Source organism: Trichomycterus rosablanca, chromosome 1, assembly GCF_030014385.1.
Source record: "Trichomycterus rosablanca isolate fTriRos1 chromosome 1, fTriRos1.hap1, whole genome shotgun sequence".
NCBI classification, from domain to species: Eukaryota; Metazoa; Chordata; class Actinopteri; order Siluriformes; family Trichomycteridae; genus Trichomycterus; species Trichomycterus rosablanca.
The window spans coordinates 18,113,984-18,134,521 of record NC_085988.1 but is presented as its reverse complement, the minus strand read 5'-3'; the positions used below and the strand labels follow the sequence as shown (position 1 = coordinate 18,134,521).

The window sequence follows — 20,538 nt, the reverse complement described above, 5'->3', positions numbered from 1 at the left end:
CTAGAGGAATATCCCGCTGCGCCACCTGAGCATTATAATAAACAATACAATTTTCTTGTTTTTTTGTATTTTAAGTTCACTATGTTCTTGTTTCATATTTTCTAGTCTGCGGTGTAACACAGTAACACTACATGGGCAAAACACCTTGTTTTAATCATATACAGGTGGTGTAGCTTCGGAATAGTGTGCAACTTTGGACATCCCGTTCACATGTAGCATTTTACCCAATGCTAGGAGGATGGGTTTCTATTTTGAGCCAGATTTCTCTTAAGGTTTCTTCTTAGTCATTTCATTTAAGTTTTTCTTACCACTGTTGCCTCAGGCTCAGTTCTCATAACGTCTACTGTGAAAGCTCTTTATAAACCAAACTGGATACAATCGAATTAAATGTTGGGGTGTCCACATGTCCATGTAGGGGGTGCTCTGGGAAATGCAAATCCTGCCTGAAAATTCTGTCATTCAGGGGATCCTGGGACACAATAAACTGATCAAAATTCACAAAGGATATTAACACTGATAGCACTTCTATTTTTGTGCACTCATGTCTTTCTCTGTGTTGCTTTAGGCACAAAATAAAATAGGCACAAATACAATGATTGGTCGGTGAAAAACGAGAGGGGGGGTTGAGATGTGAGAGAGGGAGAGAGAGAGAGAGAGAGGTAAAGGATATGAGAGTGTATAAACACAGACCATCTGACTAGAGATGTTCCACAGTCCCACAGAGACTTACACACTCGTACACACTCCTCAGTTTTCTGCCTTACTGCTCCAACACACACACACACACACACACACAGCAACTCTCTATGCGCCTGCTTCTCACATTAATACGCTAGGACTACGAGGTCACGGACAGAGCCGGCACTACAGACAGAGGTCGGATCGGAGGTGTTTTAATTGACATGGATGAGTCACTGCGAGGAGATCATATGCTCAGGGTAGGACTGTACGAGTCTGTGTATGTGATGGTGTGTTTAACCCCTTCAACTCCTGGCTTAACATTCGTATTATTAAGGGCTCCTGGGTTCAATTATTTATGATGAGGTTTGCATGTTCTCCTTGTGTGTGCATAGGTTACCTTAAGATACTCTGATTTTGTTCTCACCTTCCAAAACATGCAGCAGGAGAACTGGTGGGACTAAATTGCCCCTGTGCATTCGTACATTACTGTGGAGGTTGTACACATCAGTTTTCATGGGGGTGATTGACTCCGCAGCAAATCAAGCCTGAAGCTGTTTCCACTTTCATTCAGCAGCATGTCAGAGGGAATGTACAACTGAGCAAGTGAATGTTTGTATTCCTGAATTAGCCCTCTCTCTGGGTCTTTTCATTAAACTGCTATGCTATGACAGAACGGGGGTAAACACACTCAATCACACTTGGTGCAGCTCTCAGAATGCCTTAGAATGTTATTTATTTATTAGGATTTTAACATCATGTTTTACACTTTGGTTACATTCATGACAGAACGGTAGTTACTCATTACACAAGATTCATCAGTTCATTTAGTATCTCCAATTCACCTCACTTCCATGTTTTTGGACTGTGGGAGGACACCGGAGCTCCCGGAGGACACCCACACAGACACGGGGAGAACATGCAAACTCCACACAGAGAGAACCCAGACCGCCCCACCTGGAGATCGAACCCAGGACCTTCCTGCTGTGAGGCAACAGTGCTACTCACTGAGCCACTGTGCCGTCCCCCTTTTGTTTTGAATAGCACACTGACACATTTTGCTTCTATAACAGCCTCTACTTTTCTTTTATATCTTTTAATTAGATTCTGGAACATGACTGCAGAGCTTTATTTGTCTACATTTTACACAAACTGTCATACATATACATATCTGCACAATTATTTACCCACATATGTATAGTCATTTAGCAGTGTCTTTATATAGTTATTGCTATAGTTGTATAGTGGTTTATTTTACACATCTATATTATTAGTAGTAGTAGTGGTATTACCACTATAATTATAATACATACCTAGCTAAACCCATTCTTATTCTTATTATTATAATTACTATTATTATTAGTAGTATTACTATTATTATTATTATTGTTATTACTTTTATTATTATTTATTACTACTACCACTATTATTATTATTATATTACTATTATTATTATTATTATTATTATTACTATTATTATTACCATTATTAATACTATTATTATTATTACTTTTATTATTATTACCATTATTATTATTATTATTATTATTATTATTATTACTACTACTACTGTTATTATTATTATTATTATTACTATTATTATTACCATTATTTTTATTATTATTATTATTATTACTACTATTATTATTACCATTATTATTACTATTATTATTATTATTATTATTATTATTACTACTACTACTACTATTACTACTTTTATTATATAACATACCTAGCTAATCCCATTCTTATTCTTATTATTACTATTATTATTTTTCTTCTTCTTCTTCTTCTTCTTATTATTATTATTATTATTACTATTATTATTATTATTATTACTACTACTATTATTATTATTATTATTATTACCACTTTTATTATAATACATACCTAGCTAATCCCATTCTTATTCTTATTATTACTATTTTTTTTTTCTTATTACTATTATTATTATTACTATTATTTTTCTTCTTATTATTATTATTATTACTATTATTATTATTATTACTATTATTATTATTAATATTACTACTATTATTACTATTATTATTATTATTATTGTTATTACTTTTATTATTATTATAACTACTACTACTACTATTATTATTATTACTATTATTATTATTACTATTTTTATTATTATTACTATTATTATTATTATTGTTTTTACTTTTATTATTATTGTTTTTACTTTTATTATTATTATTATTACTATTATTATTATTATTATTATTATTACTATTATTATTATTATTGTTATTACTTTTATTATTATTATAACTACTACTACTACTACTACTACTACTATTATTATTACTATTACTATTATTATTATTATTATTATTACTATTATTGTTATTATTACTATTACTATTATTATTATTATTATTATTATTATTATTATTATTGTTGTTTTTGTTATTACTTTTATTATTATTATTATTACTACTACTACTACTACTACTACTACTAATATTACCACTAATATAATACATACCTAGCTAATTCCAGTCTTATTCTTATGCTTATTATTATTGTTACTATTATGTATATAGTACTATGTATATAGACGTAATACCATACATGTAAATAGCTGTAGTTATAATTATTATATTAATTATAGATATATAAGTGTACTCATATCTCTGTTTTCTTGTACAATGCTACTATTTGCACTTTTGGTAGATGCTAACTGCATTTTGTTGCCTTGTACTAGTACTGAGCAATGACAATAATTGAATCTATCTATCTACCTATTATTATTATTATTATTATTTAGCTAAAGAAACATTTGTGAGGTCAGCACTGAGGTTTGATGTTGGGCAATGAGGTTTGTTGTTATCAATCCAATTCATCTCAAAGATATTGAATAAGGTCTAAGGTTAGGGCTTAGTGCAGGCTAGTCGAGTTCTTCCACATGAATCTTTCTTTATGAAACTCATTTTGTGTAAGCGCATTGTCCTGCAAAAACAAAAAAAAGTCATTTCCTAACAGTATCTACAATGCTGGTGCATACTCCTGGATTACAAATCCCCTTTATTGGAACTAAAGACTAAACATAAAGCCTAAATGATCATTCATCCTCCACCATACTTCACAGGTGGCACTACGTAGGCCAACTGAGATCTGACAGCAGTGTTTAACTGGCAAGTGAAGCAAATGGTTAAGTGTAATTCACTGCACCTAGTAGTGTATCCAGTGCTAATAAAAGGTCAAATAGTAGCGTTTTACTCCACACCAGCTGATTCTTGTCATTGTGCATGGTGATCTTAGGGTTGTTTTGGCTGCTTTTCTCCCATAATCCATGAAGCTACTGTCTAACTGTTTTCACTCAAGTTGCTTCTAGATGCAGTATGGAAGTGAGTAGCTAGTGTAAAAATGATTAAATAAATAACAGTTCTTACACATTACATTTGTGGCATTTAGCGAATGATTTTATCCAAAGTGACTTACAATTATGACTGAATACAGTTTAAAGTGTGAAGGGCCTTGCTCAGGAGCCCAATAATGGCAACTTGGTGGTGGTGGGGCCTGAACAGCAACCTTCTAATTACTAGTCCAGTACTTTAACTACTGAGCTACCACTGCCCCTGGTTAAGGGGCATTACACATTTCAGAACACAAGATTTATTGCTGCATCATTGACTGGCCATTCAAAATTTAATCACGTAACACATTTTAAACCGTTTTAGTTTGTTTGTTTTTGACAACCGTTTTAGTTTGTTTGTTTTTGACAACTAATGTACATTTATTTAAGTACAGTTATTTCTACATGAATCCTACACTGCACAAGCAGTATCCTAGTTCTATTGTTTAGTTTAGTTAACTCTGTGATGTTCTTCAGTTTCTAGCAAATGCCCGGATGAACACATTTTATTTAGCATCCAGCCCGGACATTTAGACACAGAAAAGGTTATAAAATATTATAATATCCAAGATGAAGCTTCTCAGAGAAGAAGAGGAGGATATCCTCTGGTGACCAAACATAAAATTGAGACCCCAGCTCTGAGACCCTGATAAGTCTATGATAATGTAACTTTTTGCAGGTCTCAATAAGCTAAAATGGTATTTAAAATATTCTACAGGAAACTAACTATAGGGCTTTTGTCTCCTGTAGGATATTTTAAATACCATTTAAAAAGTATCACATTTACAGAATTGCAATTTGAATACCCAATAAACCATTGTTTGTGTTTTAGCTGTCAGGATGTTGCCATAATCGGTTTCAATAGGTTCCAAGAGACTTTTTAAGACTTGTTATGATAATGATAGCCTTGATAATGAAATGGAACGTTTTTGTCTTGGCCAGTAACTGATTGCTCAGCTCTTTTGGTGGGAGTTATGGGATTTTTGTCAATCAAGCTATCCAATCCCAGCCTTATTTTTTAAGGATGCTGATCTACCCAAAACCCACCAGGAGAAGCTTCAAGGGTGTCATTATGTCTGGTAAAATGAATAGACACTGGATTTAGAAAGCATTCAGACCCCCTTGATGTTTTGCACACTTTATTGTGTTGAATGGATAAAACTGCCATGTTTACTTTTCAATCTATACTTAATCACCCATGTTTTCAGAGAAAATCCAAAACTAAAATATATTATTCAGAATAGTATTCAGATCCTTTATTTAATTCTTTGTAGTAGCCTCTTTGGGAGGAATTACAGCTCTAATGTCTTATAGATTTGTTCCTCCACAGTTGTTTGATGGGGTTTGGTAGGGCCATTCAAGGACACTTGCCCCTAAGCCACTCCTATAGTGTTTTATCTAAAAGGTCAAGGGGTCTAAATATACAGAGTCCACTGTAGGATTTCAATCAGTCAAACATGATGGAGGTATTATGATGATCAGGAGGGGCTTTGCAGCAGGACAATAATTCTGGATGGCTAAAAATAAACACACAGAAGTGCTGATCTGAGACTTGAAAGATGCAGTTCATGCTTGAAAATCTATCAGTGTGTCTGAAGTGAAGCAGTTTTTCACACAGATGTGACAGATGTTTCAAATAATACAATGTGCTCAGTTGCAAGCATTGCTGTTAATGGTGTTACAACATGTTATTAAATTAAATTAGCAGTTTTCTTTTTATATAGGTAAGATAGATGTTAATTTAATGTTATGTCGAATTATTTTAACATATATGCAATATAAGAGACAATCAGAAATGGGGCAATGATTTTTCCTCAGACTTGTACTCTACACCAATCAGGCATAACATTCCTAATATTGTGTTGGCCCCCCTGTTGCTGCCAAAACAGCCCTGCAACTGGATACCCTGATACCAGCTCGTCTGTTGGATCGGACCACACGGGCCTTCACTCCCCACAAGCATCAATGAGCCTTGGCCGCCCATGACCCTGTCGCCGGTTTACCACTGTTCCTTCCTGGACAACTTTTAATATACACTGACCACTGCAGACCGGGAACACCCCACAAGAGCTGCAGTTTTGGAGATGCTCTGATCCAGTCGTCTAGCCATCACAATTTGACCCAAACTCGCTCATTTTTCCTGGTTCTAACACATCAACTTTGAGGATCAAATGTTCACTTGCTGCCTAATATATCCCACCCACTAAAAGGTGTCGTGATAAAGAGATAATCAGTGTTATTCACTTCACCTGTCAGTGGTCAGAATGTTATGCCTGATCGGTGTATATATACTTGTACAGTCGCAAATGTATATGTAAATGTGGATTATGTACCTATAGCCAAAAATATGCAGATACCTCTGAGGGACGGCAAGGTGGCACTGTCACCTCACAGCAAGAAGGTCCTGGGTTTGATTCCCAGTTGAAGCGGTCCGGGTCCTTTCTGTGTAGAGTTTGCATGTTCTCTCTGTGCCTGTCTGTGTCCTCCGGGAGCTCCGGTTTCCTCCAACAGTCCAAAGACATGCAAGTGAGGTGTATTGGAGATACAAAATTGTCCATGATATTAAAAACTTGACCTGTAACTACCTGTCCTGTCATAAATGTAATCAAAGTGTGTAAAACATGACGTTAAAAACCTAATTAAATAAATACATAATAATGCGGACACCTCATCACGAGCTTGTTGGACATAATATTTAAAACAAATCTGCATTAAATTGTGCCCATCCAATTAAAAGAGAGTTTGTGCGTCCAGGCACTGGTGTTGGTTAAGAAGACCTGACTTGCTATCAGCATTACAACTCTCACAAAGGTGCACAATTAGGGCTGGGGGTCAGTGCTCTGTTCTGAATACTGAAACTGTTCCACACCATAGTTGCCAATCATGTCTTTCTGGATCTCACTCTTCATGGGAAACGTAAAGGTCATTCCCGGTCATTCTAAAACAGAAAAGGTTCTTCCCAAAACTATTTCCACAGAGGTGAAAGAATTAAAATAACAATTCATGTTATATAATAATACATTTTATTTTATGCACTTGTTAACAATGGGTGTGGTTTTAACATCTAAACGTAATACTTTTGTAATGTAGAAAGAGACAGAGAGAGAGAGAAAAGGAAATGTCTCTCTACCTTTGAAGCTTAGAGCTGTGGATACAGTAGGAGTGTGACATGTCTCCTCAGGAAAGTAGGACACGCCGAGCCAAACTGAGAGACACTACATGTGTATAAGAATAGATAGTGAGAAACCTCGGTGTACATTTCCTTGGCTCGACTTGTTGCTATGTGTGTGTGTTTGTGTGTGTGTGGTTGTGTTACATCTATATGCAGGAATGTTCCTCTCTTCCTCCTATTAACTTATTCTAACTGTCAAACAAAGCACCGCTTCCTGAGTCACAAAAAATAATAAAGGATCTGGCAACCTTCAACCAGTGACAGCAGGACCGAGTGCTTGGAAAATGTTCTATTTTGGTTCAGGTTTGTCTTCTCTGACAGGTCATTCATTGTCGTGACCTGAAAGCTTTGGGTTGCCCGTCTCAAGCTGTTACATGTTCCTTGGTTATTTCTAAATATAAAGTGGAGCTGTGCTAGCTGAGCAGTAGGGGACCAAAAGATTGTGATTTTTTTTTGTGACGACCTGTATTTTACCATTTATAGTGTGTATAAGTAGCTAGCTATTTAATAGCTATTATGTATAATATCACACATAATAGCCCTAAATCAAAATGAATAATGGATTTTCTTTAAGATGTGATTAACTCCCATTAATTAATCATACAAAGAAGAACCAGTACCTGGAGTACTATAGAGCCCTAGCTTTAACCAATTAATTCACAAATGAATGAGCACTCATTCCCAAAGACACACTGCAAAAGCTTGTGGAAAATGGAAACTACTATAGCCACAAGATATGGGTTGCATTATATGGCCAAAAATATTTGGACACCTCATCATGAGCTTGTTGGCACCCCATTTCAAAAACAAATGGTATTAAAATAGAGTGACCTCTGTGTTATCTTTTCAGCTATACCAACAGCCAGTCTTCTTAGAATGCTTATCACAAGACTTGTTGATGTAGCATGTATGTGGGAATTTGTGCCCATTCAGTCAGAAGAGCATTTACATGGCTGGACAATGATGTTGGTCAAGAAATCCTCAATTAATGTTCCTGGGGATGAGTTTAGGGCTCTGTGCAGACCACTGAAGCTTGCTTTGTGCAAAGGGTCACCGTTATGCTGGAACAGGAAAGGGCCTTCCCTAAACTGTTGCTACAAAGTTGGTAGCACATAATGCCCTTCATATAATTCATTGTTAGCAACTGTTGTGGCTGAAACACATGAATTTAATAATTAGTAGGGGTGTCCCAATATTATTGTTTATATAGTGTATAAATGATGATTTTATCCATTGTTTTAAATTTAATTACCTATAATGACAAAGTAAAAAATGTATTTGCGGTTTTACCGCTTTATCGTTGTCAGGGTTGCGAAGGACGCAATAGAATAACACACCCTAGACTGGACGCCAGTCTATCGCAGGGCTCTAGCCACTCTCCAGACATAGCCAGTCATATCAGGACATAGACACCCAACTGCCTGAGAGCACCATGTGAATTCAAACCCTGGATCCCAGCTATAGTGGGCCAAAGCAATTTACCCCTGCGCTATCCAAGTGCCTACTTCTGGTCTTTGTTATTAAGTCTCTACAGGCTTTGCACACCTGTGTTTGGACAGTTTATCCCATTCTTCATGGCAGATTCTCTTAAGGTCTGCATGGTTAGATTGCATTATGAGCATCTGTGAACCGACATCTTTAGGTCTTTCCACAGATGTTTAATGGGGTTTACATTTACATTTACATTTTCAGCATTTAGCAGACGCTTTTATCCAAAGCCACTTACAGTACTGTGACAGCATACTGTCTAAGCAATTGAGGGTTAAGGGCCTTGCTTAAGGGCCCAACAGCGGCAACCTGGCAGTGGTGGGGCTTGAACCAGGGACCTTTCGATTGTTAGTCCAGTACCTTAACCACTAGGCTACAACTGCCCTACAACTGGGTTTAGGCCTGGGCTTATTTAGTGTTGTTTTGGCTGTATGCTTTAGGTCATTGTTGTGTTGAAAGATGAACTCTGAGTGTACTCTGGGGAAGGATTTCTTCAAAAATGTCCTGTAGTTGTTTGTATTTCTGGCAGTGGTGGGGCTTGAACCAGCAACCTTTTGATTACTAGCCCAGTACCTTAATTGCTAGGCTACAGCTGCCCTGTTGTCATTCCTATAGTTCAGTTTTCTGTTTATCAGACCAAAATCAGACCCACCCACCCACACATAGACAACCCCCCACCCTGCAGATACAGTGGCCAATTAGTATTTACTGCAGGCACTGCCAATTATGCCCGCCAGATGGCGCCCAGCCGACCGGTGGCAACGCCAAGTTTCAAACTGAGGAGTTCAGAATCTCGGTTCTGGTGTGCTAGCGGAATATCCCCCTTACTTGTTTTTTAAACTGTTTGTTTTGTAAAGGCCTGATTTATGGAGTAGAACAGGAATGGTCTTAAACAGGTTCTCTAGAGTCTTTGTAGCTCTTTCTTACCTCTCTGAACAAGGTCCTTGTTGCCTGGATGCCCGATTTAATTAGACGGCTAACTCTAAGAGGATTTAAGACTGCCAATCTTCTTCCACTTGAGAATTATTGAGGCTACTATGGTCCTGGAAAAAAAACACAAAGCCTTAGATATTATTTTACACCGAGCAGGCTTAACATTATGACCACTGACAGGTGAAGTGAATAACACTGATTATCTCTTCATCACGGCACCTGTTAGTGGGTGGGATATATTAGGCAGCAAGTGAACATTTTATCCTCAAAGTTGATGTTAGAAGCAGGAAAAATGAGCAAGTGTAAGGATTTGAGCGAGTTTGACAAGCACCAAATTGTGATGGCTAGACGACTGGGTCAGAGCATCTCCAAAACTGCAGCACTTGTGGTGTGTTCCCGGTCTACAGTGGTCAGTATCTATCAAAAGTGGTCCAAGGAAGTAACAGTGGTAAAACCGGCGACAGGGTCATGGGCGGCCAAGGCTCATTGATGCACATGGGGAGACAAGGAATACAAGACAAGGAATTATTTTTAAAATATTGCTAGTTCTTAGAAAATAGTAATCCCTGTTAATCACAGATGAGAAAAACTGCCAATCTTCTTCCATTTAAGAATGATTGAGGCCACCATGGTCCTGGAAAACACAAAGCCCTATATATTATTTTATATTCTTGCCCTGATTCATGCCTTACTGCTATTTGATTGCACAGATCGACAGACAGTTCCTTGGATGTCATGGTGCAGTGTTTGTTCTGACAAAGCAGTGTAAATTGTCCCCATAGACCCATGTGTGTGTTTTTCCAGGCAATGTGTTTTTCCATGTCCAATCAATATAAATTGCAACAAGCTGAGACAGTCAGGGATCTCAAGGATAAAAAGCTAACAGGATGCTGCTGACCACAAGTCGGGGTGTAGGGTCTGAATACTTTTATAAATAACAGATTTAAAGGGAGATTAATAATTTATCAGCTGTTTTAAATGATTACCAAATACAATGATCAGCCATAACATTAAAACCACCTCCTTGTTTCTACACTCACTGGCTTTGTAGTTCTACAATTACTGACTGTAGTCCATCTGTTTCTCTGCATGCTTTGTTATTGTTAGCCCCCTTTCATGCTGTTCTTCAATGGTCAGGACCCCCACAGGACCACTACAGAGTAGGTCTTATTTGGGTGGTGGATCATTCTCAGCACTGCAGTGACACTGACATGGTGGTGGTGTGTTAGTGTGTGTTGTGCTGGTATGAGTGGATAAAACACAGCAGCGCTGCTGGAGTTTTTAAACACCTCACTGTCACTGCTGGACTGAGAATAGTCCACCAACCAAAATATCCAGCCAAAAGCTCCCCGTGGGCAGCGTCCTGTGACCTATTATGAAGGTCTAGAAGATGACCAACTCAAACAGCAGCAATAGATGAGCGATCGTCTTTGACTTTACATCTACAAGGTGGACCAACTAGGTAGGATTGTCTAATAGAGTGGACAGTGAGTGGACACTGTATTTAAAAACTCCAGCAGCGCTGCTGTGTCTGATCCACTCATACACACATTAACACACCAGCACCCTGTCAGTGTCACTGCAGTGCTGAGAATGATCCACCACCTAAATAATACTTGCTCTGTGGTGGTCCTGTGGGGGTCCTGACCATTGAAGAACAGAGTAAAAGCAGGTTAAAAAGTATGTAGAGAAACAGATGGACTACAGTCAGTAATTGTAGAACTACAAAGTGCTCTTATATGTTAAGTGGAGCTGATAAAATGGACAGTGAGTGTAGAAACAAGGAGGTGGTTTTAATGTTATGGCTGATCTGTGTATATTCTTGTGCTTCCTGTTTTATATGCTATTTCCATTATTTTGTCCACCACCCGAACACGTATCCCCGAGGGCCGTGTTATTTGGCAGTGCCAGAGTAGCATTGGCATGGCCACAGACAGTGCTGTGGAGAACGTGATGGGGGGAGGGGTGCTCCTCTTTAATGCTGCTACCGTTTTATGGTGCAGGTGAACCATGACATACACCCGCTAAAATGTTCCACTGCGTATTCCTGATTCTGATCTACTTATCTCTTGGAAAGGGGTGCGAGTTACTGTGTGTGAATCGAGTAGCAATCGGGGTGACCTTACTATTAGCAGCTCTTCACATTCTCTCTTACACACACACACACACACACACACACAGATGCTATTTTCAGACACCTGTGGTGTGCTTTGGTGGCGAAACAACATGGTGCATCTGTTGCGTCACAGATTCCTGATAGCAGTCCCATTGCAGAAAGCAAGCTACAGCTTATGTGCATTAATTTGCTTACACGACGTGCCTATATGTGGTGGATAACTGACCATTAGCCTGTTAGACATCCAATTTCAAATCAGGAGCATTTATTTAGAGTCAACATTTGTGTGCAACCGTCATACTAGAAAGCTTTCCACAGGGTTTTGCAGTGTGTCTATGGGAATTGGTTTCCATTCAGCCTAACGAGCATTTAAAGGGCACCCGGATGTCGCAGCGGTCTAACGTACTAGCACACCACTGTGGAACATGTGAACTCTGGGACTGGTTCAGGCGCCTGCATGAACTCTCAGTACATGATGCAGCTCTCTGTTGGAACCCAACACTGGCAGGTGATAAGAAGAGGCCACAGATTGGACACAGATGGAGTTTGTTTCTACACTCATTGTCCATTTAATCAGCTCCACTTACCATATAGAAGCATTTTGTAGTACTTCAATTACTGACTGTAGTCCATCTGTTTCTCTGCATGCTTTGTTAGCCCCCTTTCATGCTGTTCTTCAATGGTCAGGACTCTCCCAGGACCACCACAGAGCAGGTATTATTTAGGTGGTGGATCATTCTCAGCCCCGCAGTGACACTGACATGGTGGTGGTGTGTTAGTGTGTGTTGTGCTGGTATGAGTGGATCAGACAAAGCAGCACTGCTGGAGTTTTTAAATACCGTGTCCACTCACTGTCCACTCTATTAGACACTCCTACAGTTGGTCCACCTTGTAGATGTAAAGTCAGAGACGATCGCTCATCTATTGCTGCAGTGCTGAGAATGATCCACCACCCAAATAAGACCGCAACTGTTGTCTTATTTAAACATAACTCCCAGTCCTAATATATGCTTGTCCCTTAACACGGAGGTTAAACCATTCCTGGATGAAATGCACCACTACTGCACTATCAAAAAAGTGCTGCAACAAATAGCTTTATTATTCATGTTTATTTCTTTGGCTTGCATTGGAACAGCACACAATGCTGATAAAAAGTCCACATAGATCCTAATTAAATGAAATAATATTCTGGTGAGCTGCCGTCTGGGGTTCCCCCCGGGACGCCCTGCCTGCCAACGTCAGAGATCGTGGGAGCACTGTATTTCCATGATGCTGTGCGCCTATGGCTCAAACAGTAGTAAGGGTTAAAACTGGATTAATGGTTGAATTGTTTAAGGAGCGTTTGTATAAACAAAATGATGTAGCGCAGGGGTGCCAATACTTTTGTGGTTTGAGATCTACTATTTCAGTCGACAGGTCATCAAGATCTACTTTTTAAAAAGGTGGCCTTATCATTTTTCAAAAAAGCTTTGTAGCTTTGTTTAAATGTGCTTCAGGTACCACTGAAAAATCACACTAACCTTCTGATGATTTGCACTGAATGGTGTCAGCTAGGTTTATGTAGTGTGGACGATAGCTGCTGATGCCAATTCGCAAGCAGGCTTTCAAGTGATCATTGGTAACAGTGGACCAATATTTAGACTTAATTTTTTATGTTGGAAAAGGTTGTTTCACACAAGTAGGTTGATCCAAAAATGCTGTCAAATATGTGGCACATTTTTATGTTTGGATATTTTGCCTCAGCCAGCAAGTTCCAAAATTGTCCAGCAGAGGCCCTTGACTTCATATATGCTGATCAGCCATAACATTAAAACCACCTCCTTGTTTCTACACTCACTGTCCATTTTATCAGCTCTACTTACCATATTGAAGCACTTTGTAGTTCTACAACTACTGACTGTAGTCTATCTGTTTCTCTGCATGCTTTGTTAGTCCCCTTTCATGCTGTTCTTCAATGGTCAGGACCACCACAGAGCAGGTATTATTTGGGTGGTGACAATGACATGGTGGTGCTGTGTTAGTGTGTGTTGAGCTGGTATGAGTGGATCAGACACAGCAATGCTGCTGGAGTCTTTAAACACCTCACTGTCACTGCTGGACTGAGAATAGTCCACCAACCAAAAATATCTAGCCAACAGCGCCCCGTGGGCAGCATCCTGTGACCACTGATGAAGGTCTAGAAGATGACCAACTCAAACAGCAGCAATACACTAACACACCACACACTAACACACCACCACCATGTCAGTGTCACTGCAGTGCTGAGAATCAAGCACCACCCAAATAATACCTACTCTGTGGTGGTCCTGACAATTAAAGAACAGGGTGAAAGCAGGCTAAAAAAGTATGTAGATAAATAGATGGACTACAGTCAGTAATCATAGAACTACAAAGTGCTTCTATATGGTAAGTGGAGCTGATAAAATGGATAGTGAGTGTAGAAATGAGGAGGTGATCATAATGTTATGCCTAGTGTCATCTGAATGTTACCATCTGAATTAAATGGGACGTTGTGGTAGGAGACCCAGGACTCCTCTGGACAAATGAGTCTAAAATAGGTTTTTGGGTAAAGCACTTCAGAGGCCTTTCAAAGAAAACAATACACCCCCTACAGTTAAACATGGTGGAGGTTCACAGATGTTTTGGGGTTGCTTTGCTGCTTCTGGCACTGGATGCCTTGACTATGTGCATACCATCAGGAGATCTGAAGACTTGTAAAGAGGTGGATCATGTATTGCCACTAAGGGTGCTAGGGAGGATGCAGGATGCTTAACTAAGGTAGAGCAATACTGTGGCTAAAATACAACAAAAAAAAAGGGTAATGGGTTATAAAGATGTGGTCAAAACAACAGAAACAAAAAGTAACTAATGAATGAAATGAAAAAAATATATCTGTGGTCTACATTAGAGAAAGTGGAAAGAAAAGAGACAGAGCAGAAAAAGAAGAAAGAAAGAAACAGATAGAAACACATGAGCGGCACCCCACCCGACCAACTGGCACAGACCAAACACGGGGGGGGGGGGGGGGGGGTTAGGGTTAGTGTCACAACTAATTTCCAACAAAGGAGGTGGCAAATCTGTAAGGAAGAAACTGTGATCGATAAAAACACTTCCACCTGGAGCAGGGCAGAAATGGATTAAGATAAAGCTTCTGAGAGTTTTGAAGTAGTCAGCTATAAGTATACAGTGTATCACAAAAGTGAGTACACCCCTCACATTTCTGCAGATATTTAAGTATATCTTTTCATGGGACAACACTGACAAAATGACACTTTGACACAATGAAAAGTAGTCTGTGTGCAGCTTATATAACAGTGTAAATTTATTCTTCCCTCAAAATAACTCAATATACAGCCATTAATGTCTAAACCACCGGCAACAAAAGTGAGTACACCCCTTAGTGAAAGTTCCTGAAGTGTCAATATTTTGTGTGGCCACCATTATTTCCCAGAACTGCCTTAACTCTCCTGGGCATGGAGTTTACCAGAGCTTCACAGGTTGCCACTGGAATGCTTTTCCACTCCTCCATGACGACATCACGGAGCTGGCGGATATTCGAGACTTTGCGCTCCTCCACCTTCCGCTTGAGGATGCCCCAAAGATGTTCTATTGGGTTTAGGTCTGGAGACATGCTTGGCCAGTCCATCACCTTTACCCTCAGCCTCTTCAATAAAGCAGTGGTCGTCTTAGAGGTGTGTTTGGGGTCATTATCATGCTGGAACACTGCCCTGCGACCCAGTTTCCGGAGGGAGGGGATCATGCTCTGCTTCAGTATTTCACAGTACATATTGGAGTTCATGTGTCCCTCAATGAAATGTAACTCCCCAACACCTGCTGCACTCATGCAGCCCCAGACCATGGCATTCCCACCACCATGCTTGACTGTAGGCATGACACACTTATCTTTGTACTCCTCACCTGATTGCCGCCACACATGCTTGAGACCATCTGAACCAAACAAATTAATCTTGGTCTCATCAGACCATAGGACATGGTTCCAGTAATCCATGTCCTTTGTTGACATGTCTTCAGCAAACTGTTTGCGGGCTTTCTTGTGTAGAGACTTCAGAAGAGGCTTCCTTCTGGGGTGACAGCCATGCAGACCAATTTGATGTAGTGTGCGGCGTATGGTCTGAGCACTGACAGGCTGACCCCCCACCTTTTCAATCTCTGCAGCAATGCTGACAGCACTCCTGCGCCTATCTTTCAAAGACAGCAGTTGGATGTGACGCTGAGCACGTGCACTCAGCTTCTTTGGATGACCAACGCGAGGTCTGTTCTGAGTGGACCCTGCTCTTTTAAAACGCTGGATGATCTTGGCCACTGTGCTGCAGCTCAGTTTCAGGGTGTTGGCAATCTTCTTGTAGCCTTGGCCATCTTCATGTAGCGCAACAATTCGTCTTTTAAGATCCTCAGAGAGTTCTTTGCCATGAGGTGCCATGTTGGAACTTTCAGTGACCAGTATGAGAGTGTGTGAGAGCTGTACTACTAAATTGAACACACCTGCTCCCTATGCACACCTGAGACCTAGTAACACTAACAAATCACATGACATTTTGGAGGGAAAATGCTCAATTTGGACATTTAGGGGTGTAGTCTCTTAGGGGTGTACTCACTTTTGTTGCCGGTGGTTTAGACATTAATGGCTGTATATTGAGTTATTTTGAGGGAAGAATAAATTTACACTGTTATATAAGCTGCACACAGACTACTTTTCATTGTGTCAAAGTGTCATTTTGTCAGTGTTGTCCCATGAAAAGATATACTTAAATATCTGCAGAAATGTGAGGGGTGTACTCACTTTTGTGATACACTGTAGATCTAAATCCCATCAAACACCTGTTGAGAGGTGTTAGAGGTTGCTGGATAGCACCTTCAAATCTGAGAGACCTGGAATAGCGGGCACACACAAATGAGTTCTATTAATTTGCCAGTTGCACTTTTCAAAGTATAGGTGACAAAATGCATACGGCTGCTGCCCACGTGTCGGAGGGGGCGTGGGTTAGCTTTGTTCTCCTCAATCAGAGTGGGGATCGGCTTTGGTGGAGAGGAAGCATGATGCAGTTGGCCAAATGGACACGCTGAAAGGGAGAAAAAGGGGAGAAAATGCATAAACAAAATATAAAAAAAAGTTTATAAGACGTTGAGTTTTAAGGTTTTTTTCCCATAAGGATGTGTGGAAAACCTGTTAATGCATTCCATGGTCTCATAAAACTGCATATATTTTTGTCTAATGTAAAATAATGGGGTTGTTTTTGACACTTATACACTGAAAATAACACAAATATTAGATAAAAACACTGAAATACAATTGAAAAACAGTTAAATACAATAAAACCTGCACTTTACCTTTACTTGCTTATTGTTTCCTTATGCTTTTTTATCGTGGAGATGTAAAAGTTAAGGCGTTATTTCCTATGGAGTGTGCCGGTGCACAAAGCTTAATGTGACTTATTGTACTAAAACAAAGAGCGAGGAATTTCATAGGTGGAGAGAACTTATGAGCAGTAATAATTAAGAGAAGTTTAGTGTTCTGTGTCGTTCTTTTAATACATTAAGTCACATTTAACTTTTTTTACGATAAGCATTTTAGACTCTCTTGGAAAAGCTGATTCTCACAATTTCCCCGAGCTATAACACAAGTGAAAAAGGAGAAAAATCCAGCTAAACACAGATACATGTGGAGCTTTCAGAGTGAATTTGATGGTTATTCCACACAAATGCAGATTTGTCTCATATTCACACTTTGATGATGTTTTACTGCATCGCTCAATCCAAGCGCTGAACAAAGCTGTGGTCACACACATGTCAAGTTTAAGGTAAATGTAGAGTTTAAGGGTGCAAATTTCTCTACGAAGGGTAAAAGATTTAAAAGATTTTGAGTTTAGGGGAGGTCGAGTTACAAGGTACCACAGTAATAATTTTGTTGGGTTAATTTGCAGGATACGTCTACATTCTTTGTATTCCACGTCCATTGTTCTTTTATTCATTAAAATAAGAAAACACCATCTTCACTTTCTTTACATACTGTACCTCAGAATCTGGCCAGCAACTGGTCATCTTGTTTCTGGGTTGGTGCGGCATGGTGGCTCGGTGGGTAGCATTGTTGCCTCACAGCAAGCAGGTCCTGCGTTCGATCCCCAGGTGGGGCGGTCCGGGTCCTTTCTGTGTGGGTATTCTCTGGGAACTCTGGTTTCCTCCCACAGTCCAAAAAGAAGGCCAGGTAGCAAAAAGCTGATCCACCTAAATTTTACAAACTGAGAGTATTCAAGGTTTGAGCTACACCTAGATTTAATAAGAGCTTTACTCATTCTGGCATGTTTAATTACTGCTGATATAACAGACCTCCTGATGCCAGGGTCTGATCATGTAGGATTAAATCTGCTGCAGGTGTGTGTGAGTGTGTGATGAGCAATAGGATTGAATTAATTCATGTCAGATTATGTAAAGAGTGAGTGTGTTGTTTGAAACCTGATTCCAAGATGTCGCTTAATCAGTAGAATATATCGTATCCTGTCACTATAAAAAGAGTTGGTGTTCCTGGTTGTGCTGGGGTGGGAGTCGGGCATTTGGTATTTTTGGATTTGAGCACAATTATTATGAGCTTCCTGTTGTTTTCAGATATTCAAAATGCCATGTGGGTGTATAAAGGGCAAGAGATGTGTGTCTGTGTGGGCATGAGAGAGAGGCACTGAAAGATCCAAATGCTGAATAATTCTATTGAAAGTGTTAAATCTTTTGAGCAGAATCCAGGTGTCAGTTACTGTATAATTTTTTAAAGACGAGCTTTTGGGTAGACAGAGTGCAAAATGTCAACAGATTGTATTTACTTGTAGTTTATAATCCTTGGCAGTGGCAGAGTGGATGGTTGGATGAAGGATGGATGAATGATTGAAGGGGTGAATGGTTTTATGGATTATAAATGTTATTTAATGTAGAATGGCTAGACGAGATGGAGGTTCAGGTGGATGTTATTTGTTAATGACTGACTGAACAAGATGGACTGATGTTATTTGTTACTGAATAGATGGATGGATAGATGGTTGGATGAATAGATGGATGGATGAATAAATGGATGGATGGATGGCTGGCTTGGTGGGTAAATTGAATGTTGGATGAAGGATTGAAGGGATATATGGTTTTATGGATTATATATACTGTATTATTTCATGTAGAGTAATGAGATGGAGGTTTAGGTGGATGTTTGGTTTGACTGGATGAGATAGACTAATAGATGGATGGATGGAATCTAGAGAGATGGAATAGATAGGTGGGTGAATATGTGGGCTTTATATGGACAATATATATAGATTTGTTTGTAAAATAACTAGTTAAGATTGTTGGTTGGTTAGGTATATGGATAGATAAATTGAACAATGAATGAATTCTAAATGTAGTTAATGAATGTATGGTGTATAAATCTTAAATGTTATAGATGGTTGGATAGATGAGAAGACTGATGGTTGGATCATTTACTGGACCTGATTAACAGTTAGATTAACATATGGATAAATGGTATATGATATAATGGGTTAATGGATAGTTGTTAATTATTTATTTATTAGGATTTTAAAGTCATGTTTTACAAAATTTGGTTACATTCATGACAGGACAGGTAGTTACTGGTTATACAAGATTCATCAGTTCAAGTTTATTATCACACACAGTGATGGATATTTTGTATCTCCAATTCACCTCACTTGCACGTCTTTGTACTGTGGGAGGAAACCGGAGCTTCTGGAGGAAACCAGACACGTTCCAGATGTGCTGCCAATGGATAGTTGTGTAACTTAATTTTAGATTGTGGGATGAATGGATGAACTATACAGTACCGCTTTAATCGTAATAGTTCCATCATTTCGACCTGCTCAGTATTCATTATCCAGTGTGGAGTGAATATTACTATATAAGTATGTACTGTATGTATTTCTATGTGTACCAGTGTGATAATAATAAAACCTTAGTAAACTCTGGCACTGAACAGTGCACAATCTAGTTCTAAATCTAATCTAATTTTAATGTGTGTGTGTGTTTGTGTTTTGCAGAGTCACAGTGATGAGGCTATTGTTGACCATGGCAAGACAAGATCAGCCCTACACACCAACTTTGAGACTGAAGAACTAGAGGGTAGGTAAAGTACATTATATAATCCATCCATCCATCCATCTATCCACCCATCCATCCATCTATCTATCCAGCCATCCATCTATCCATCCATCCATCCATCCATCTATCCATCCATCCATCCATCTATCCATCAATCCATCCATCTATCCATCCATCCATCCATCCATCTATCTATCTATCCAGCCATCCATCTATCTATCCAGCCATCCATCTTTCTATCCGTCCATCCAACCATTGCCTTATTTTAATCTATTAATTCCCCTATTTATTATCCCACCTATGACCCCTCTAGAGATATACAGGAAGGGACTTATTTAGCAGTCGGAGTGATAAAAAAGAGTGATAAAAAAAAAACACTGCTGGAATGCAGTGCGTACAGATGAGAAGTACAGATATCAAAAACCTAAATACATACACATAAAATACATATAGAGACACATGTTCCTGTCCAAGGCTGAACAGTTACATAACAGTGAATTATGATGTTTTCTCTTCAACATAACTTACGTTTTCTCTTCAACATAACTTACGTAGGCGAGCATCAGTGTTTTAAACTGAATGAGGGTAGCTACTTTAAGCCAGTGAAGATAACGCAGCAGTGGGGTGTTTAGGCTGAGGTTACAACTCATCCAGCTGCATTTTGGATGAGTTGTAAGG

At 39.1% G+C, this 20,538-nt stretch overlaps 1 protein-coding gene across 1 annotated transcript in view; it reads left to right on the top strand.

Moving 5' to 3' along the window:
- The first annotated feature begins 803 nt into the window (after positions 1-803).
- Positions 804-20,538, top strand: part of LOC134303058 (sodium bicarbonate cotransporter 3-like) — a 79,686-nt gene continuing 59,951 nt past the window's right edge. Inside the window, exons 1-2 of the mRNA XM_062988355.1 lie at positions 804-938; positions 19,800-19,881. Of these exons, the coding sequence (XP_062844425.1) occupies positions 903-938; positions 19,800-19,881 (118 nt within the window). The 5' untranslated portion in view covers positions 804-902. The remainder of the gene's footprint in view (positions 939-19,799; positions 19,882-20,538) is intronic.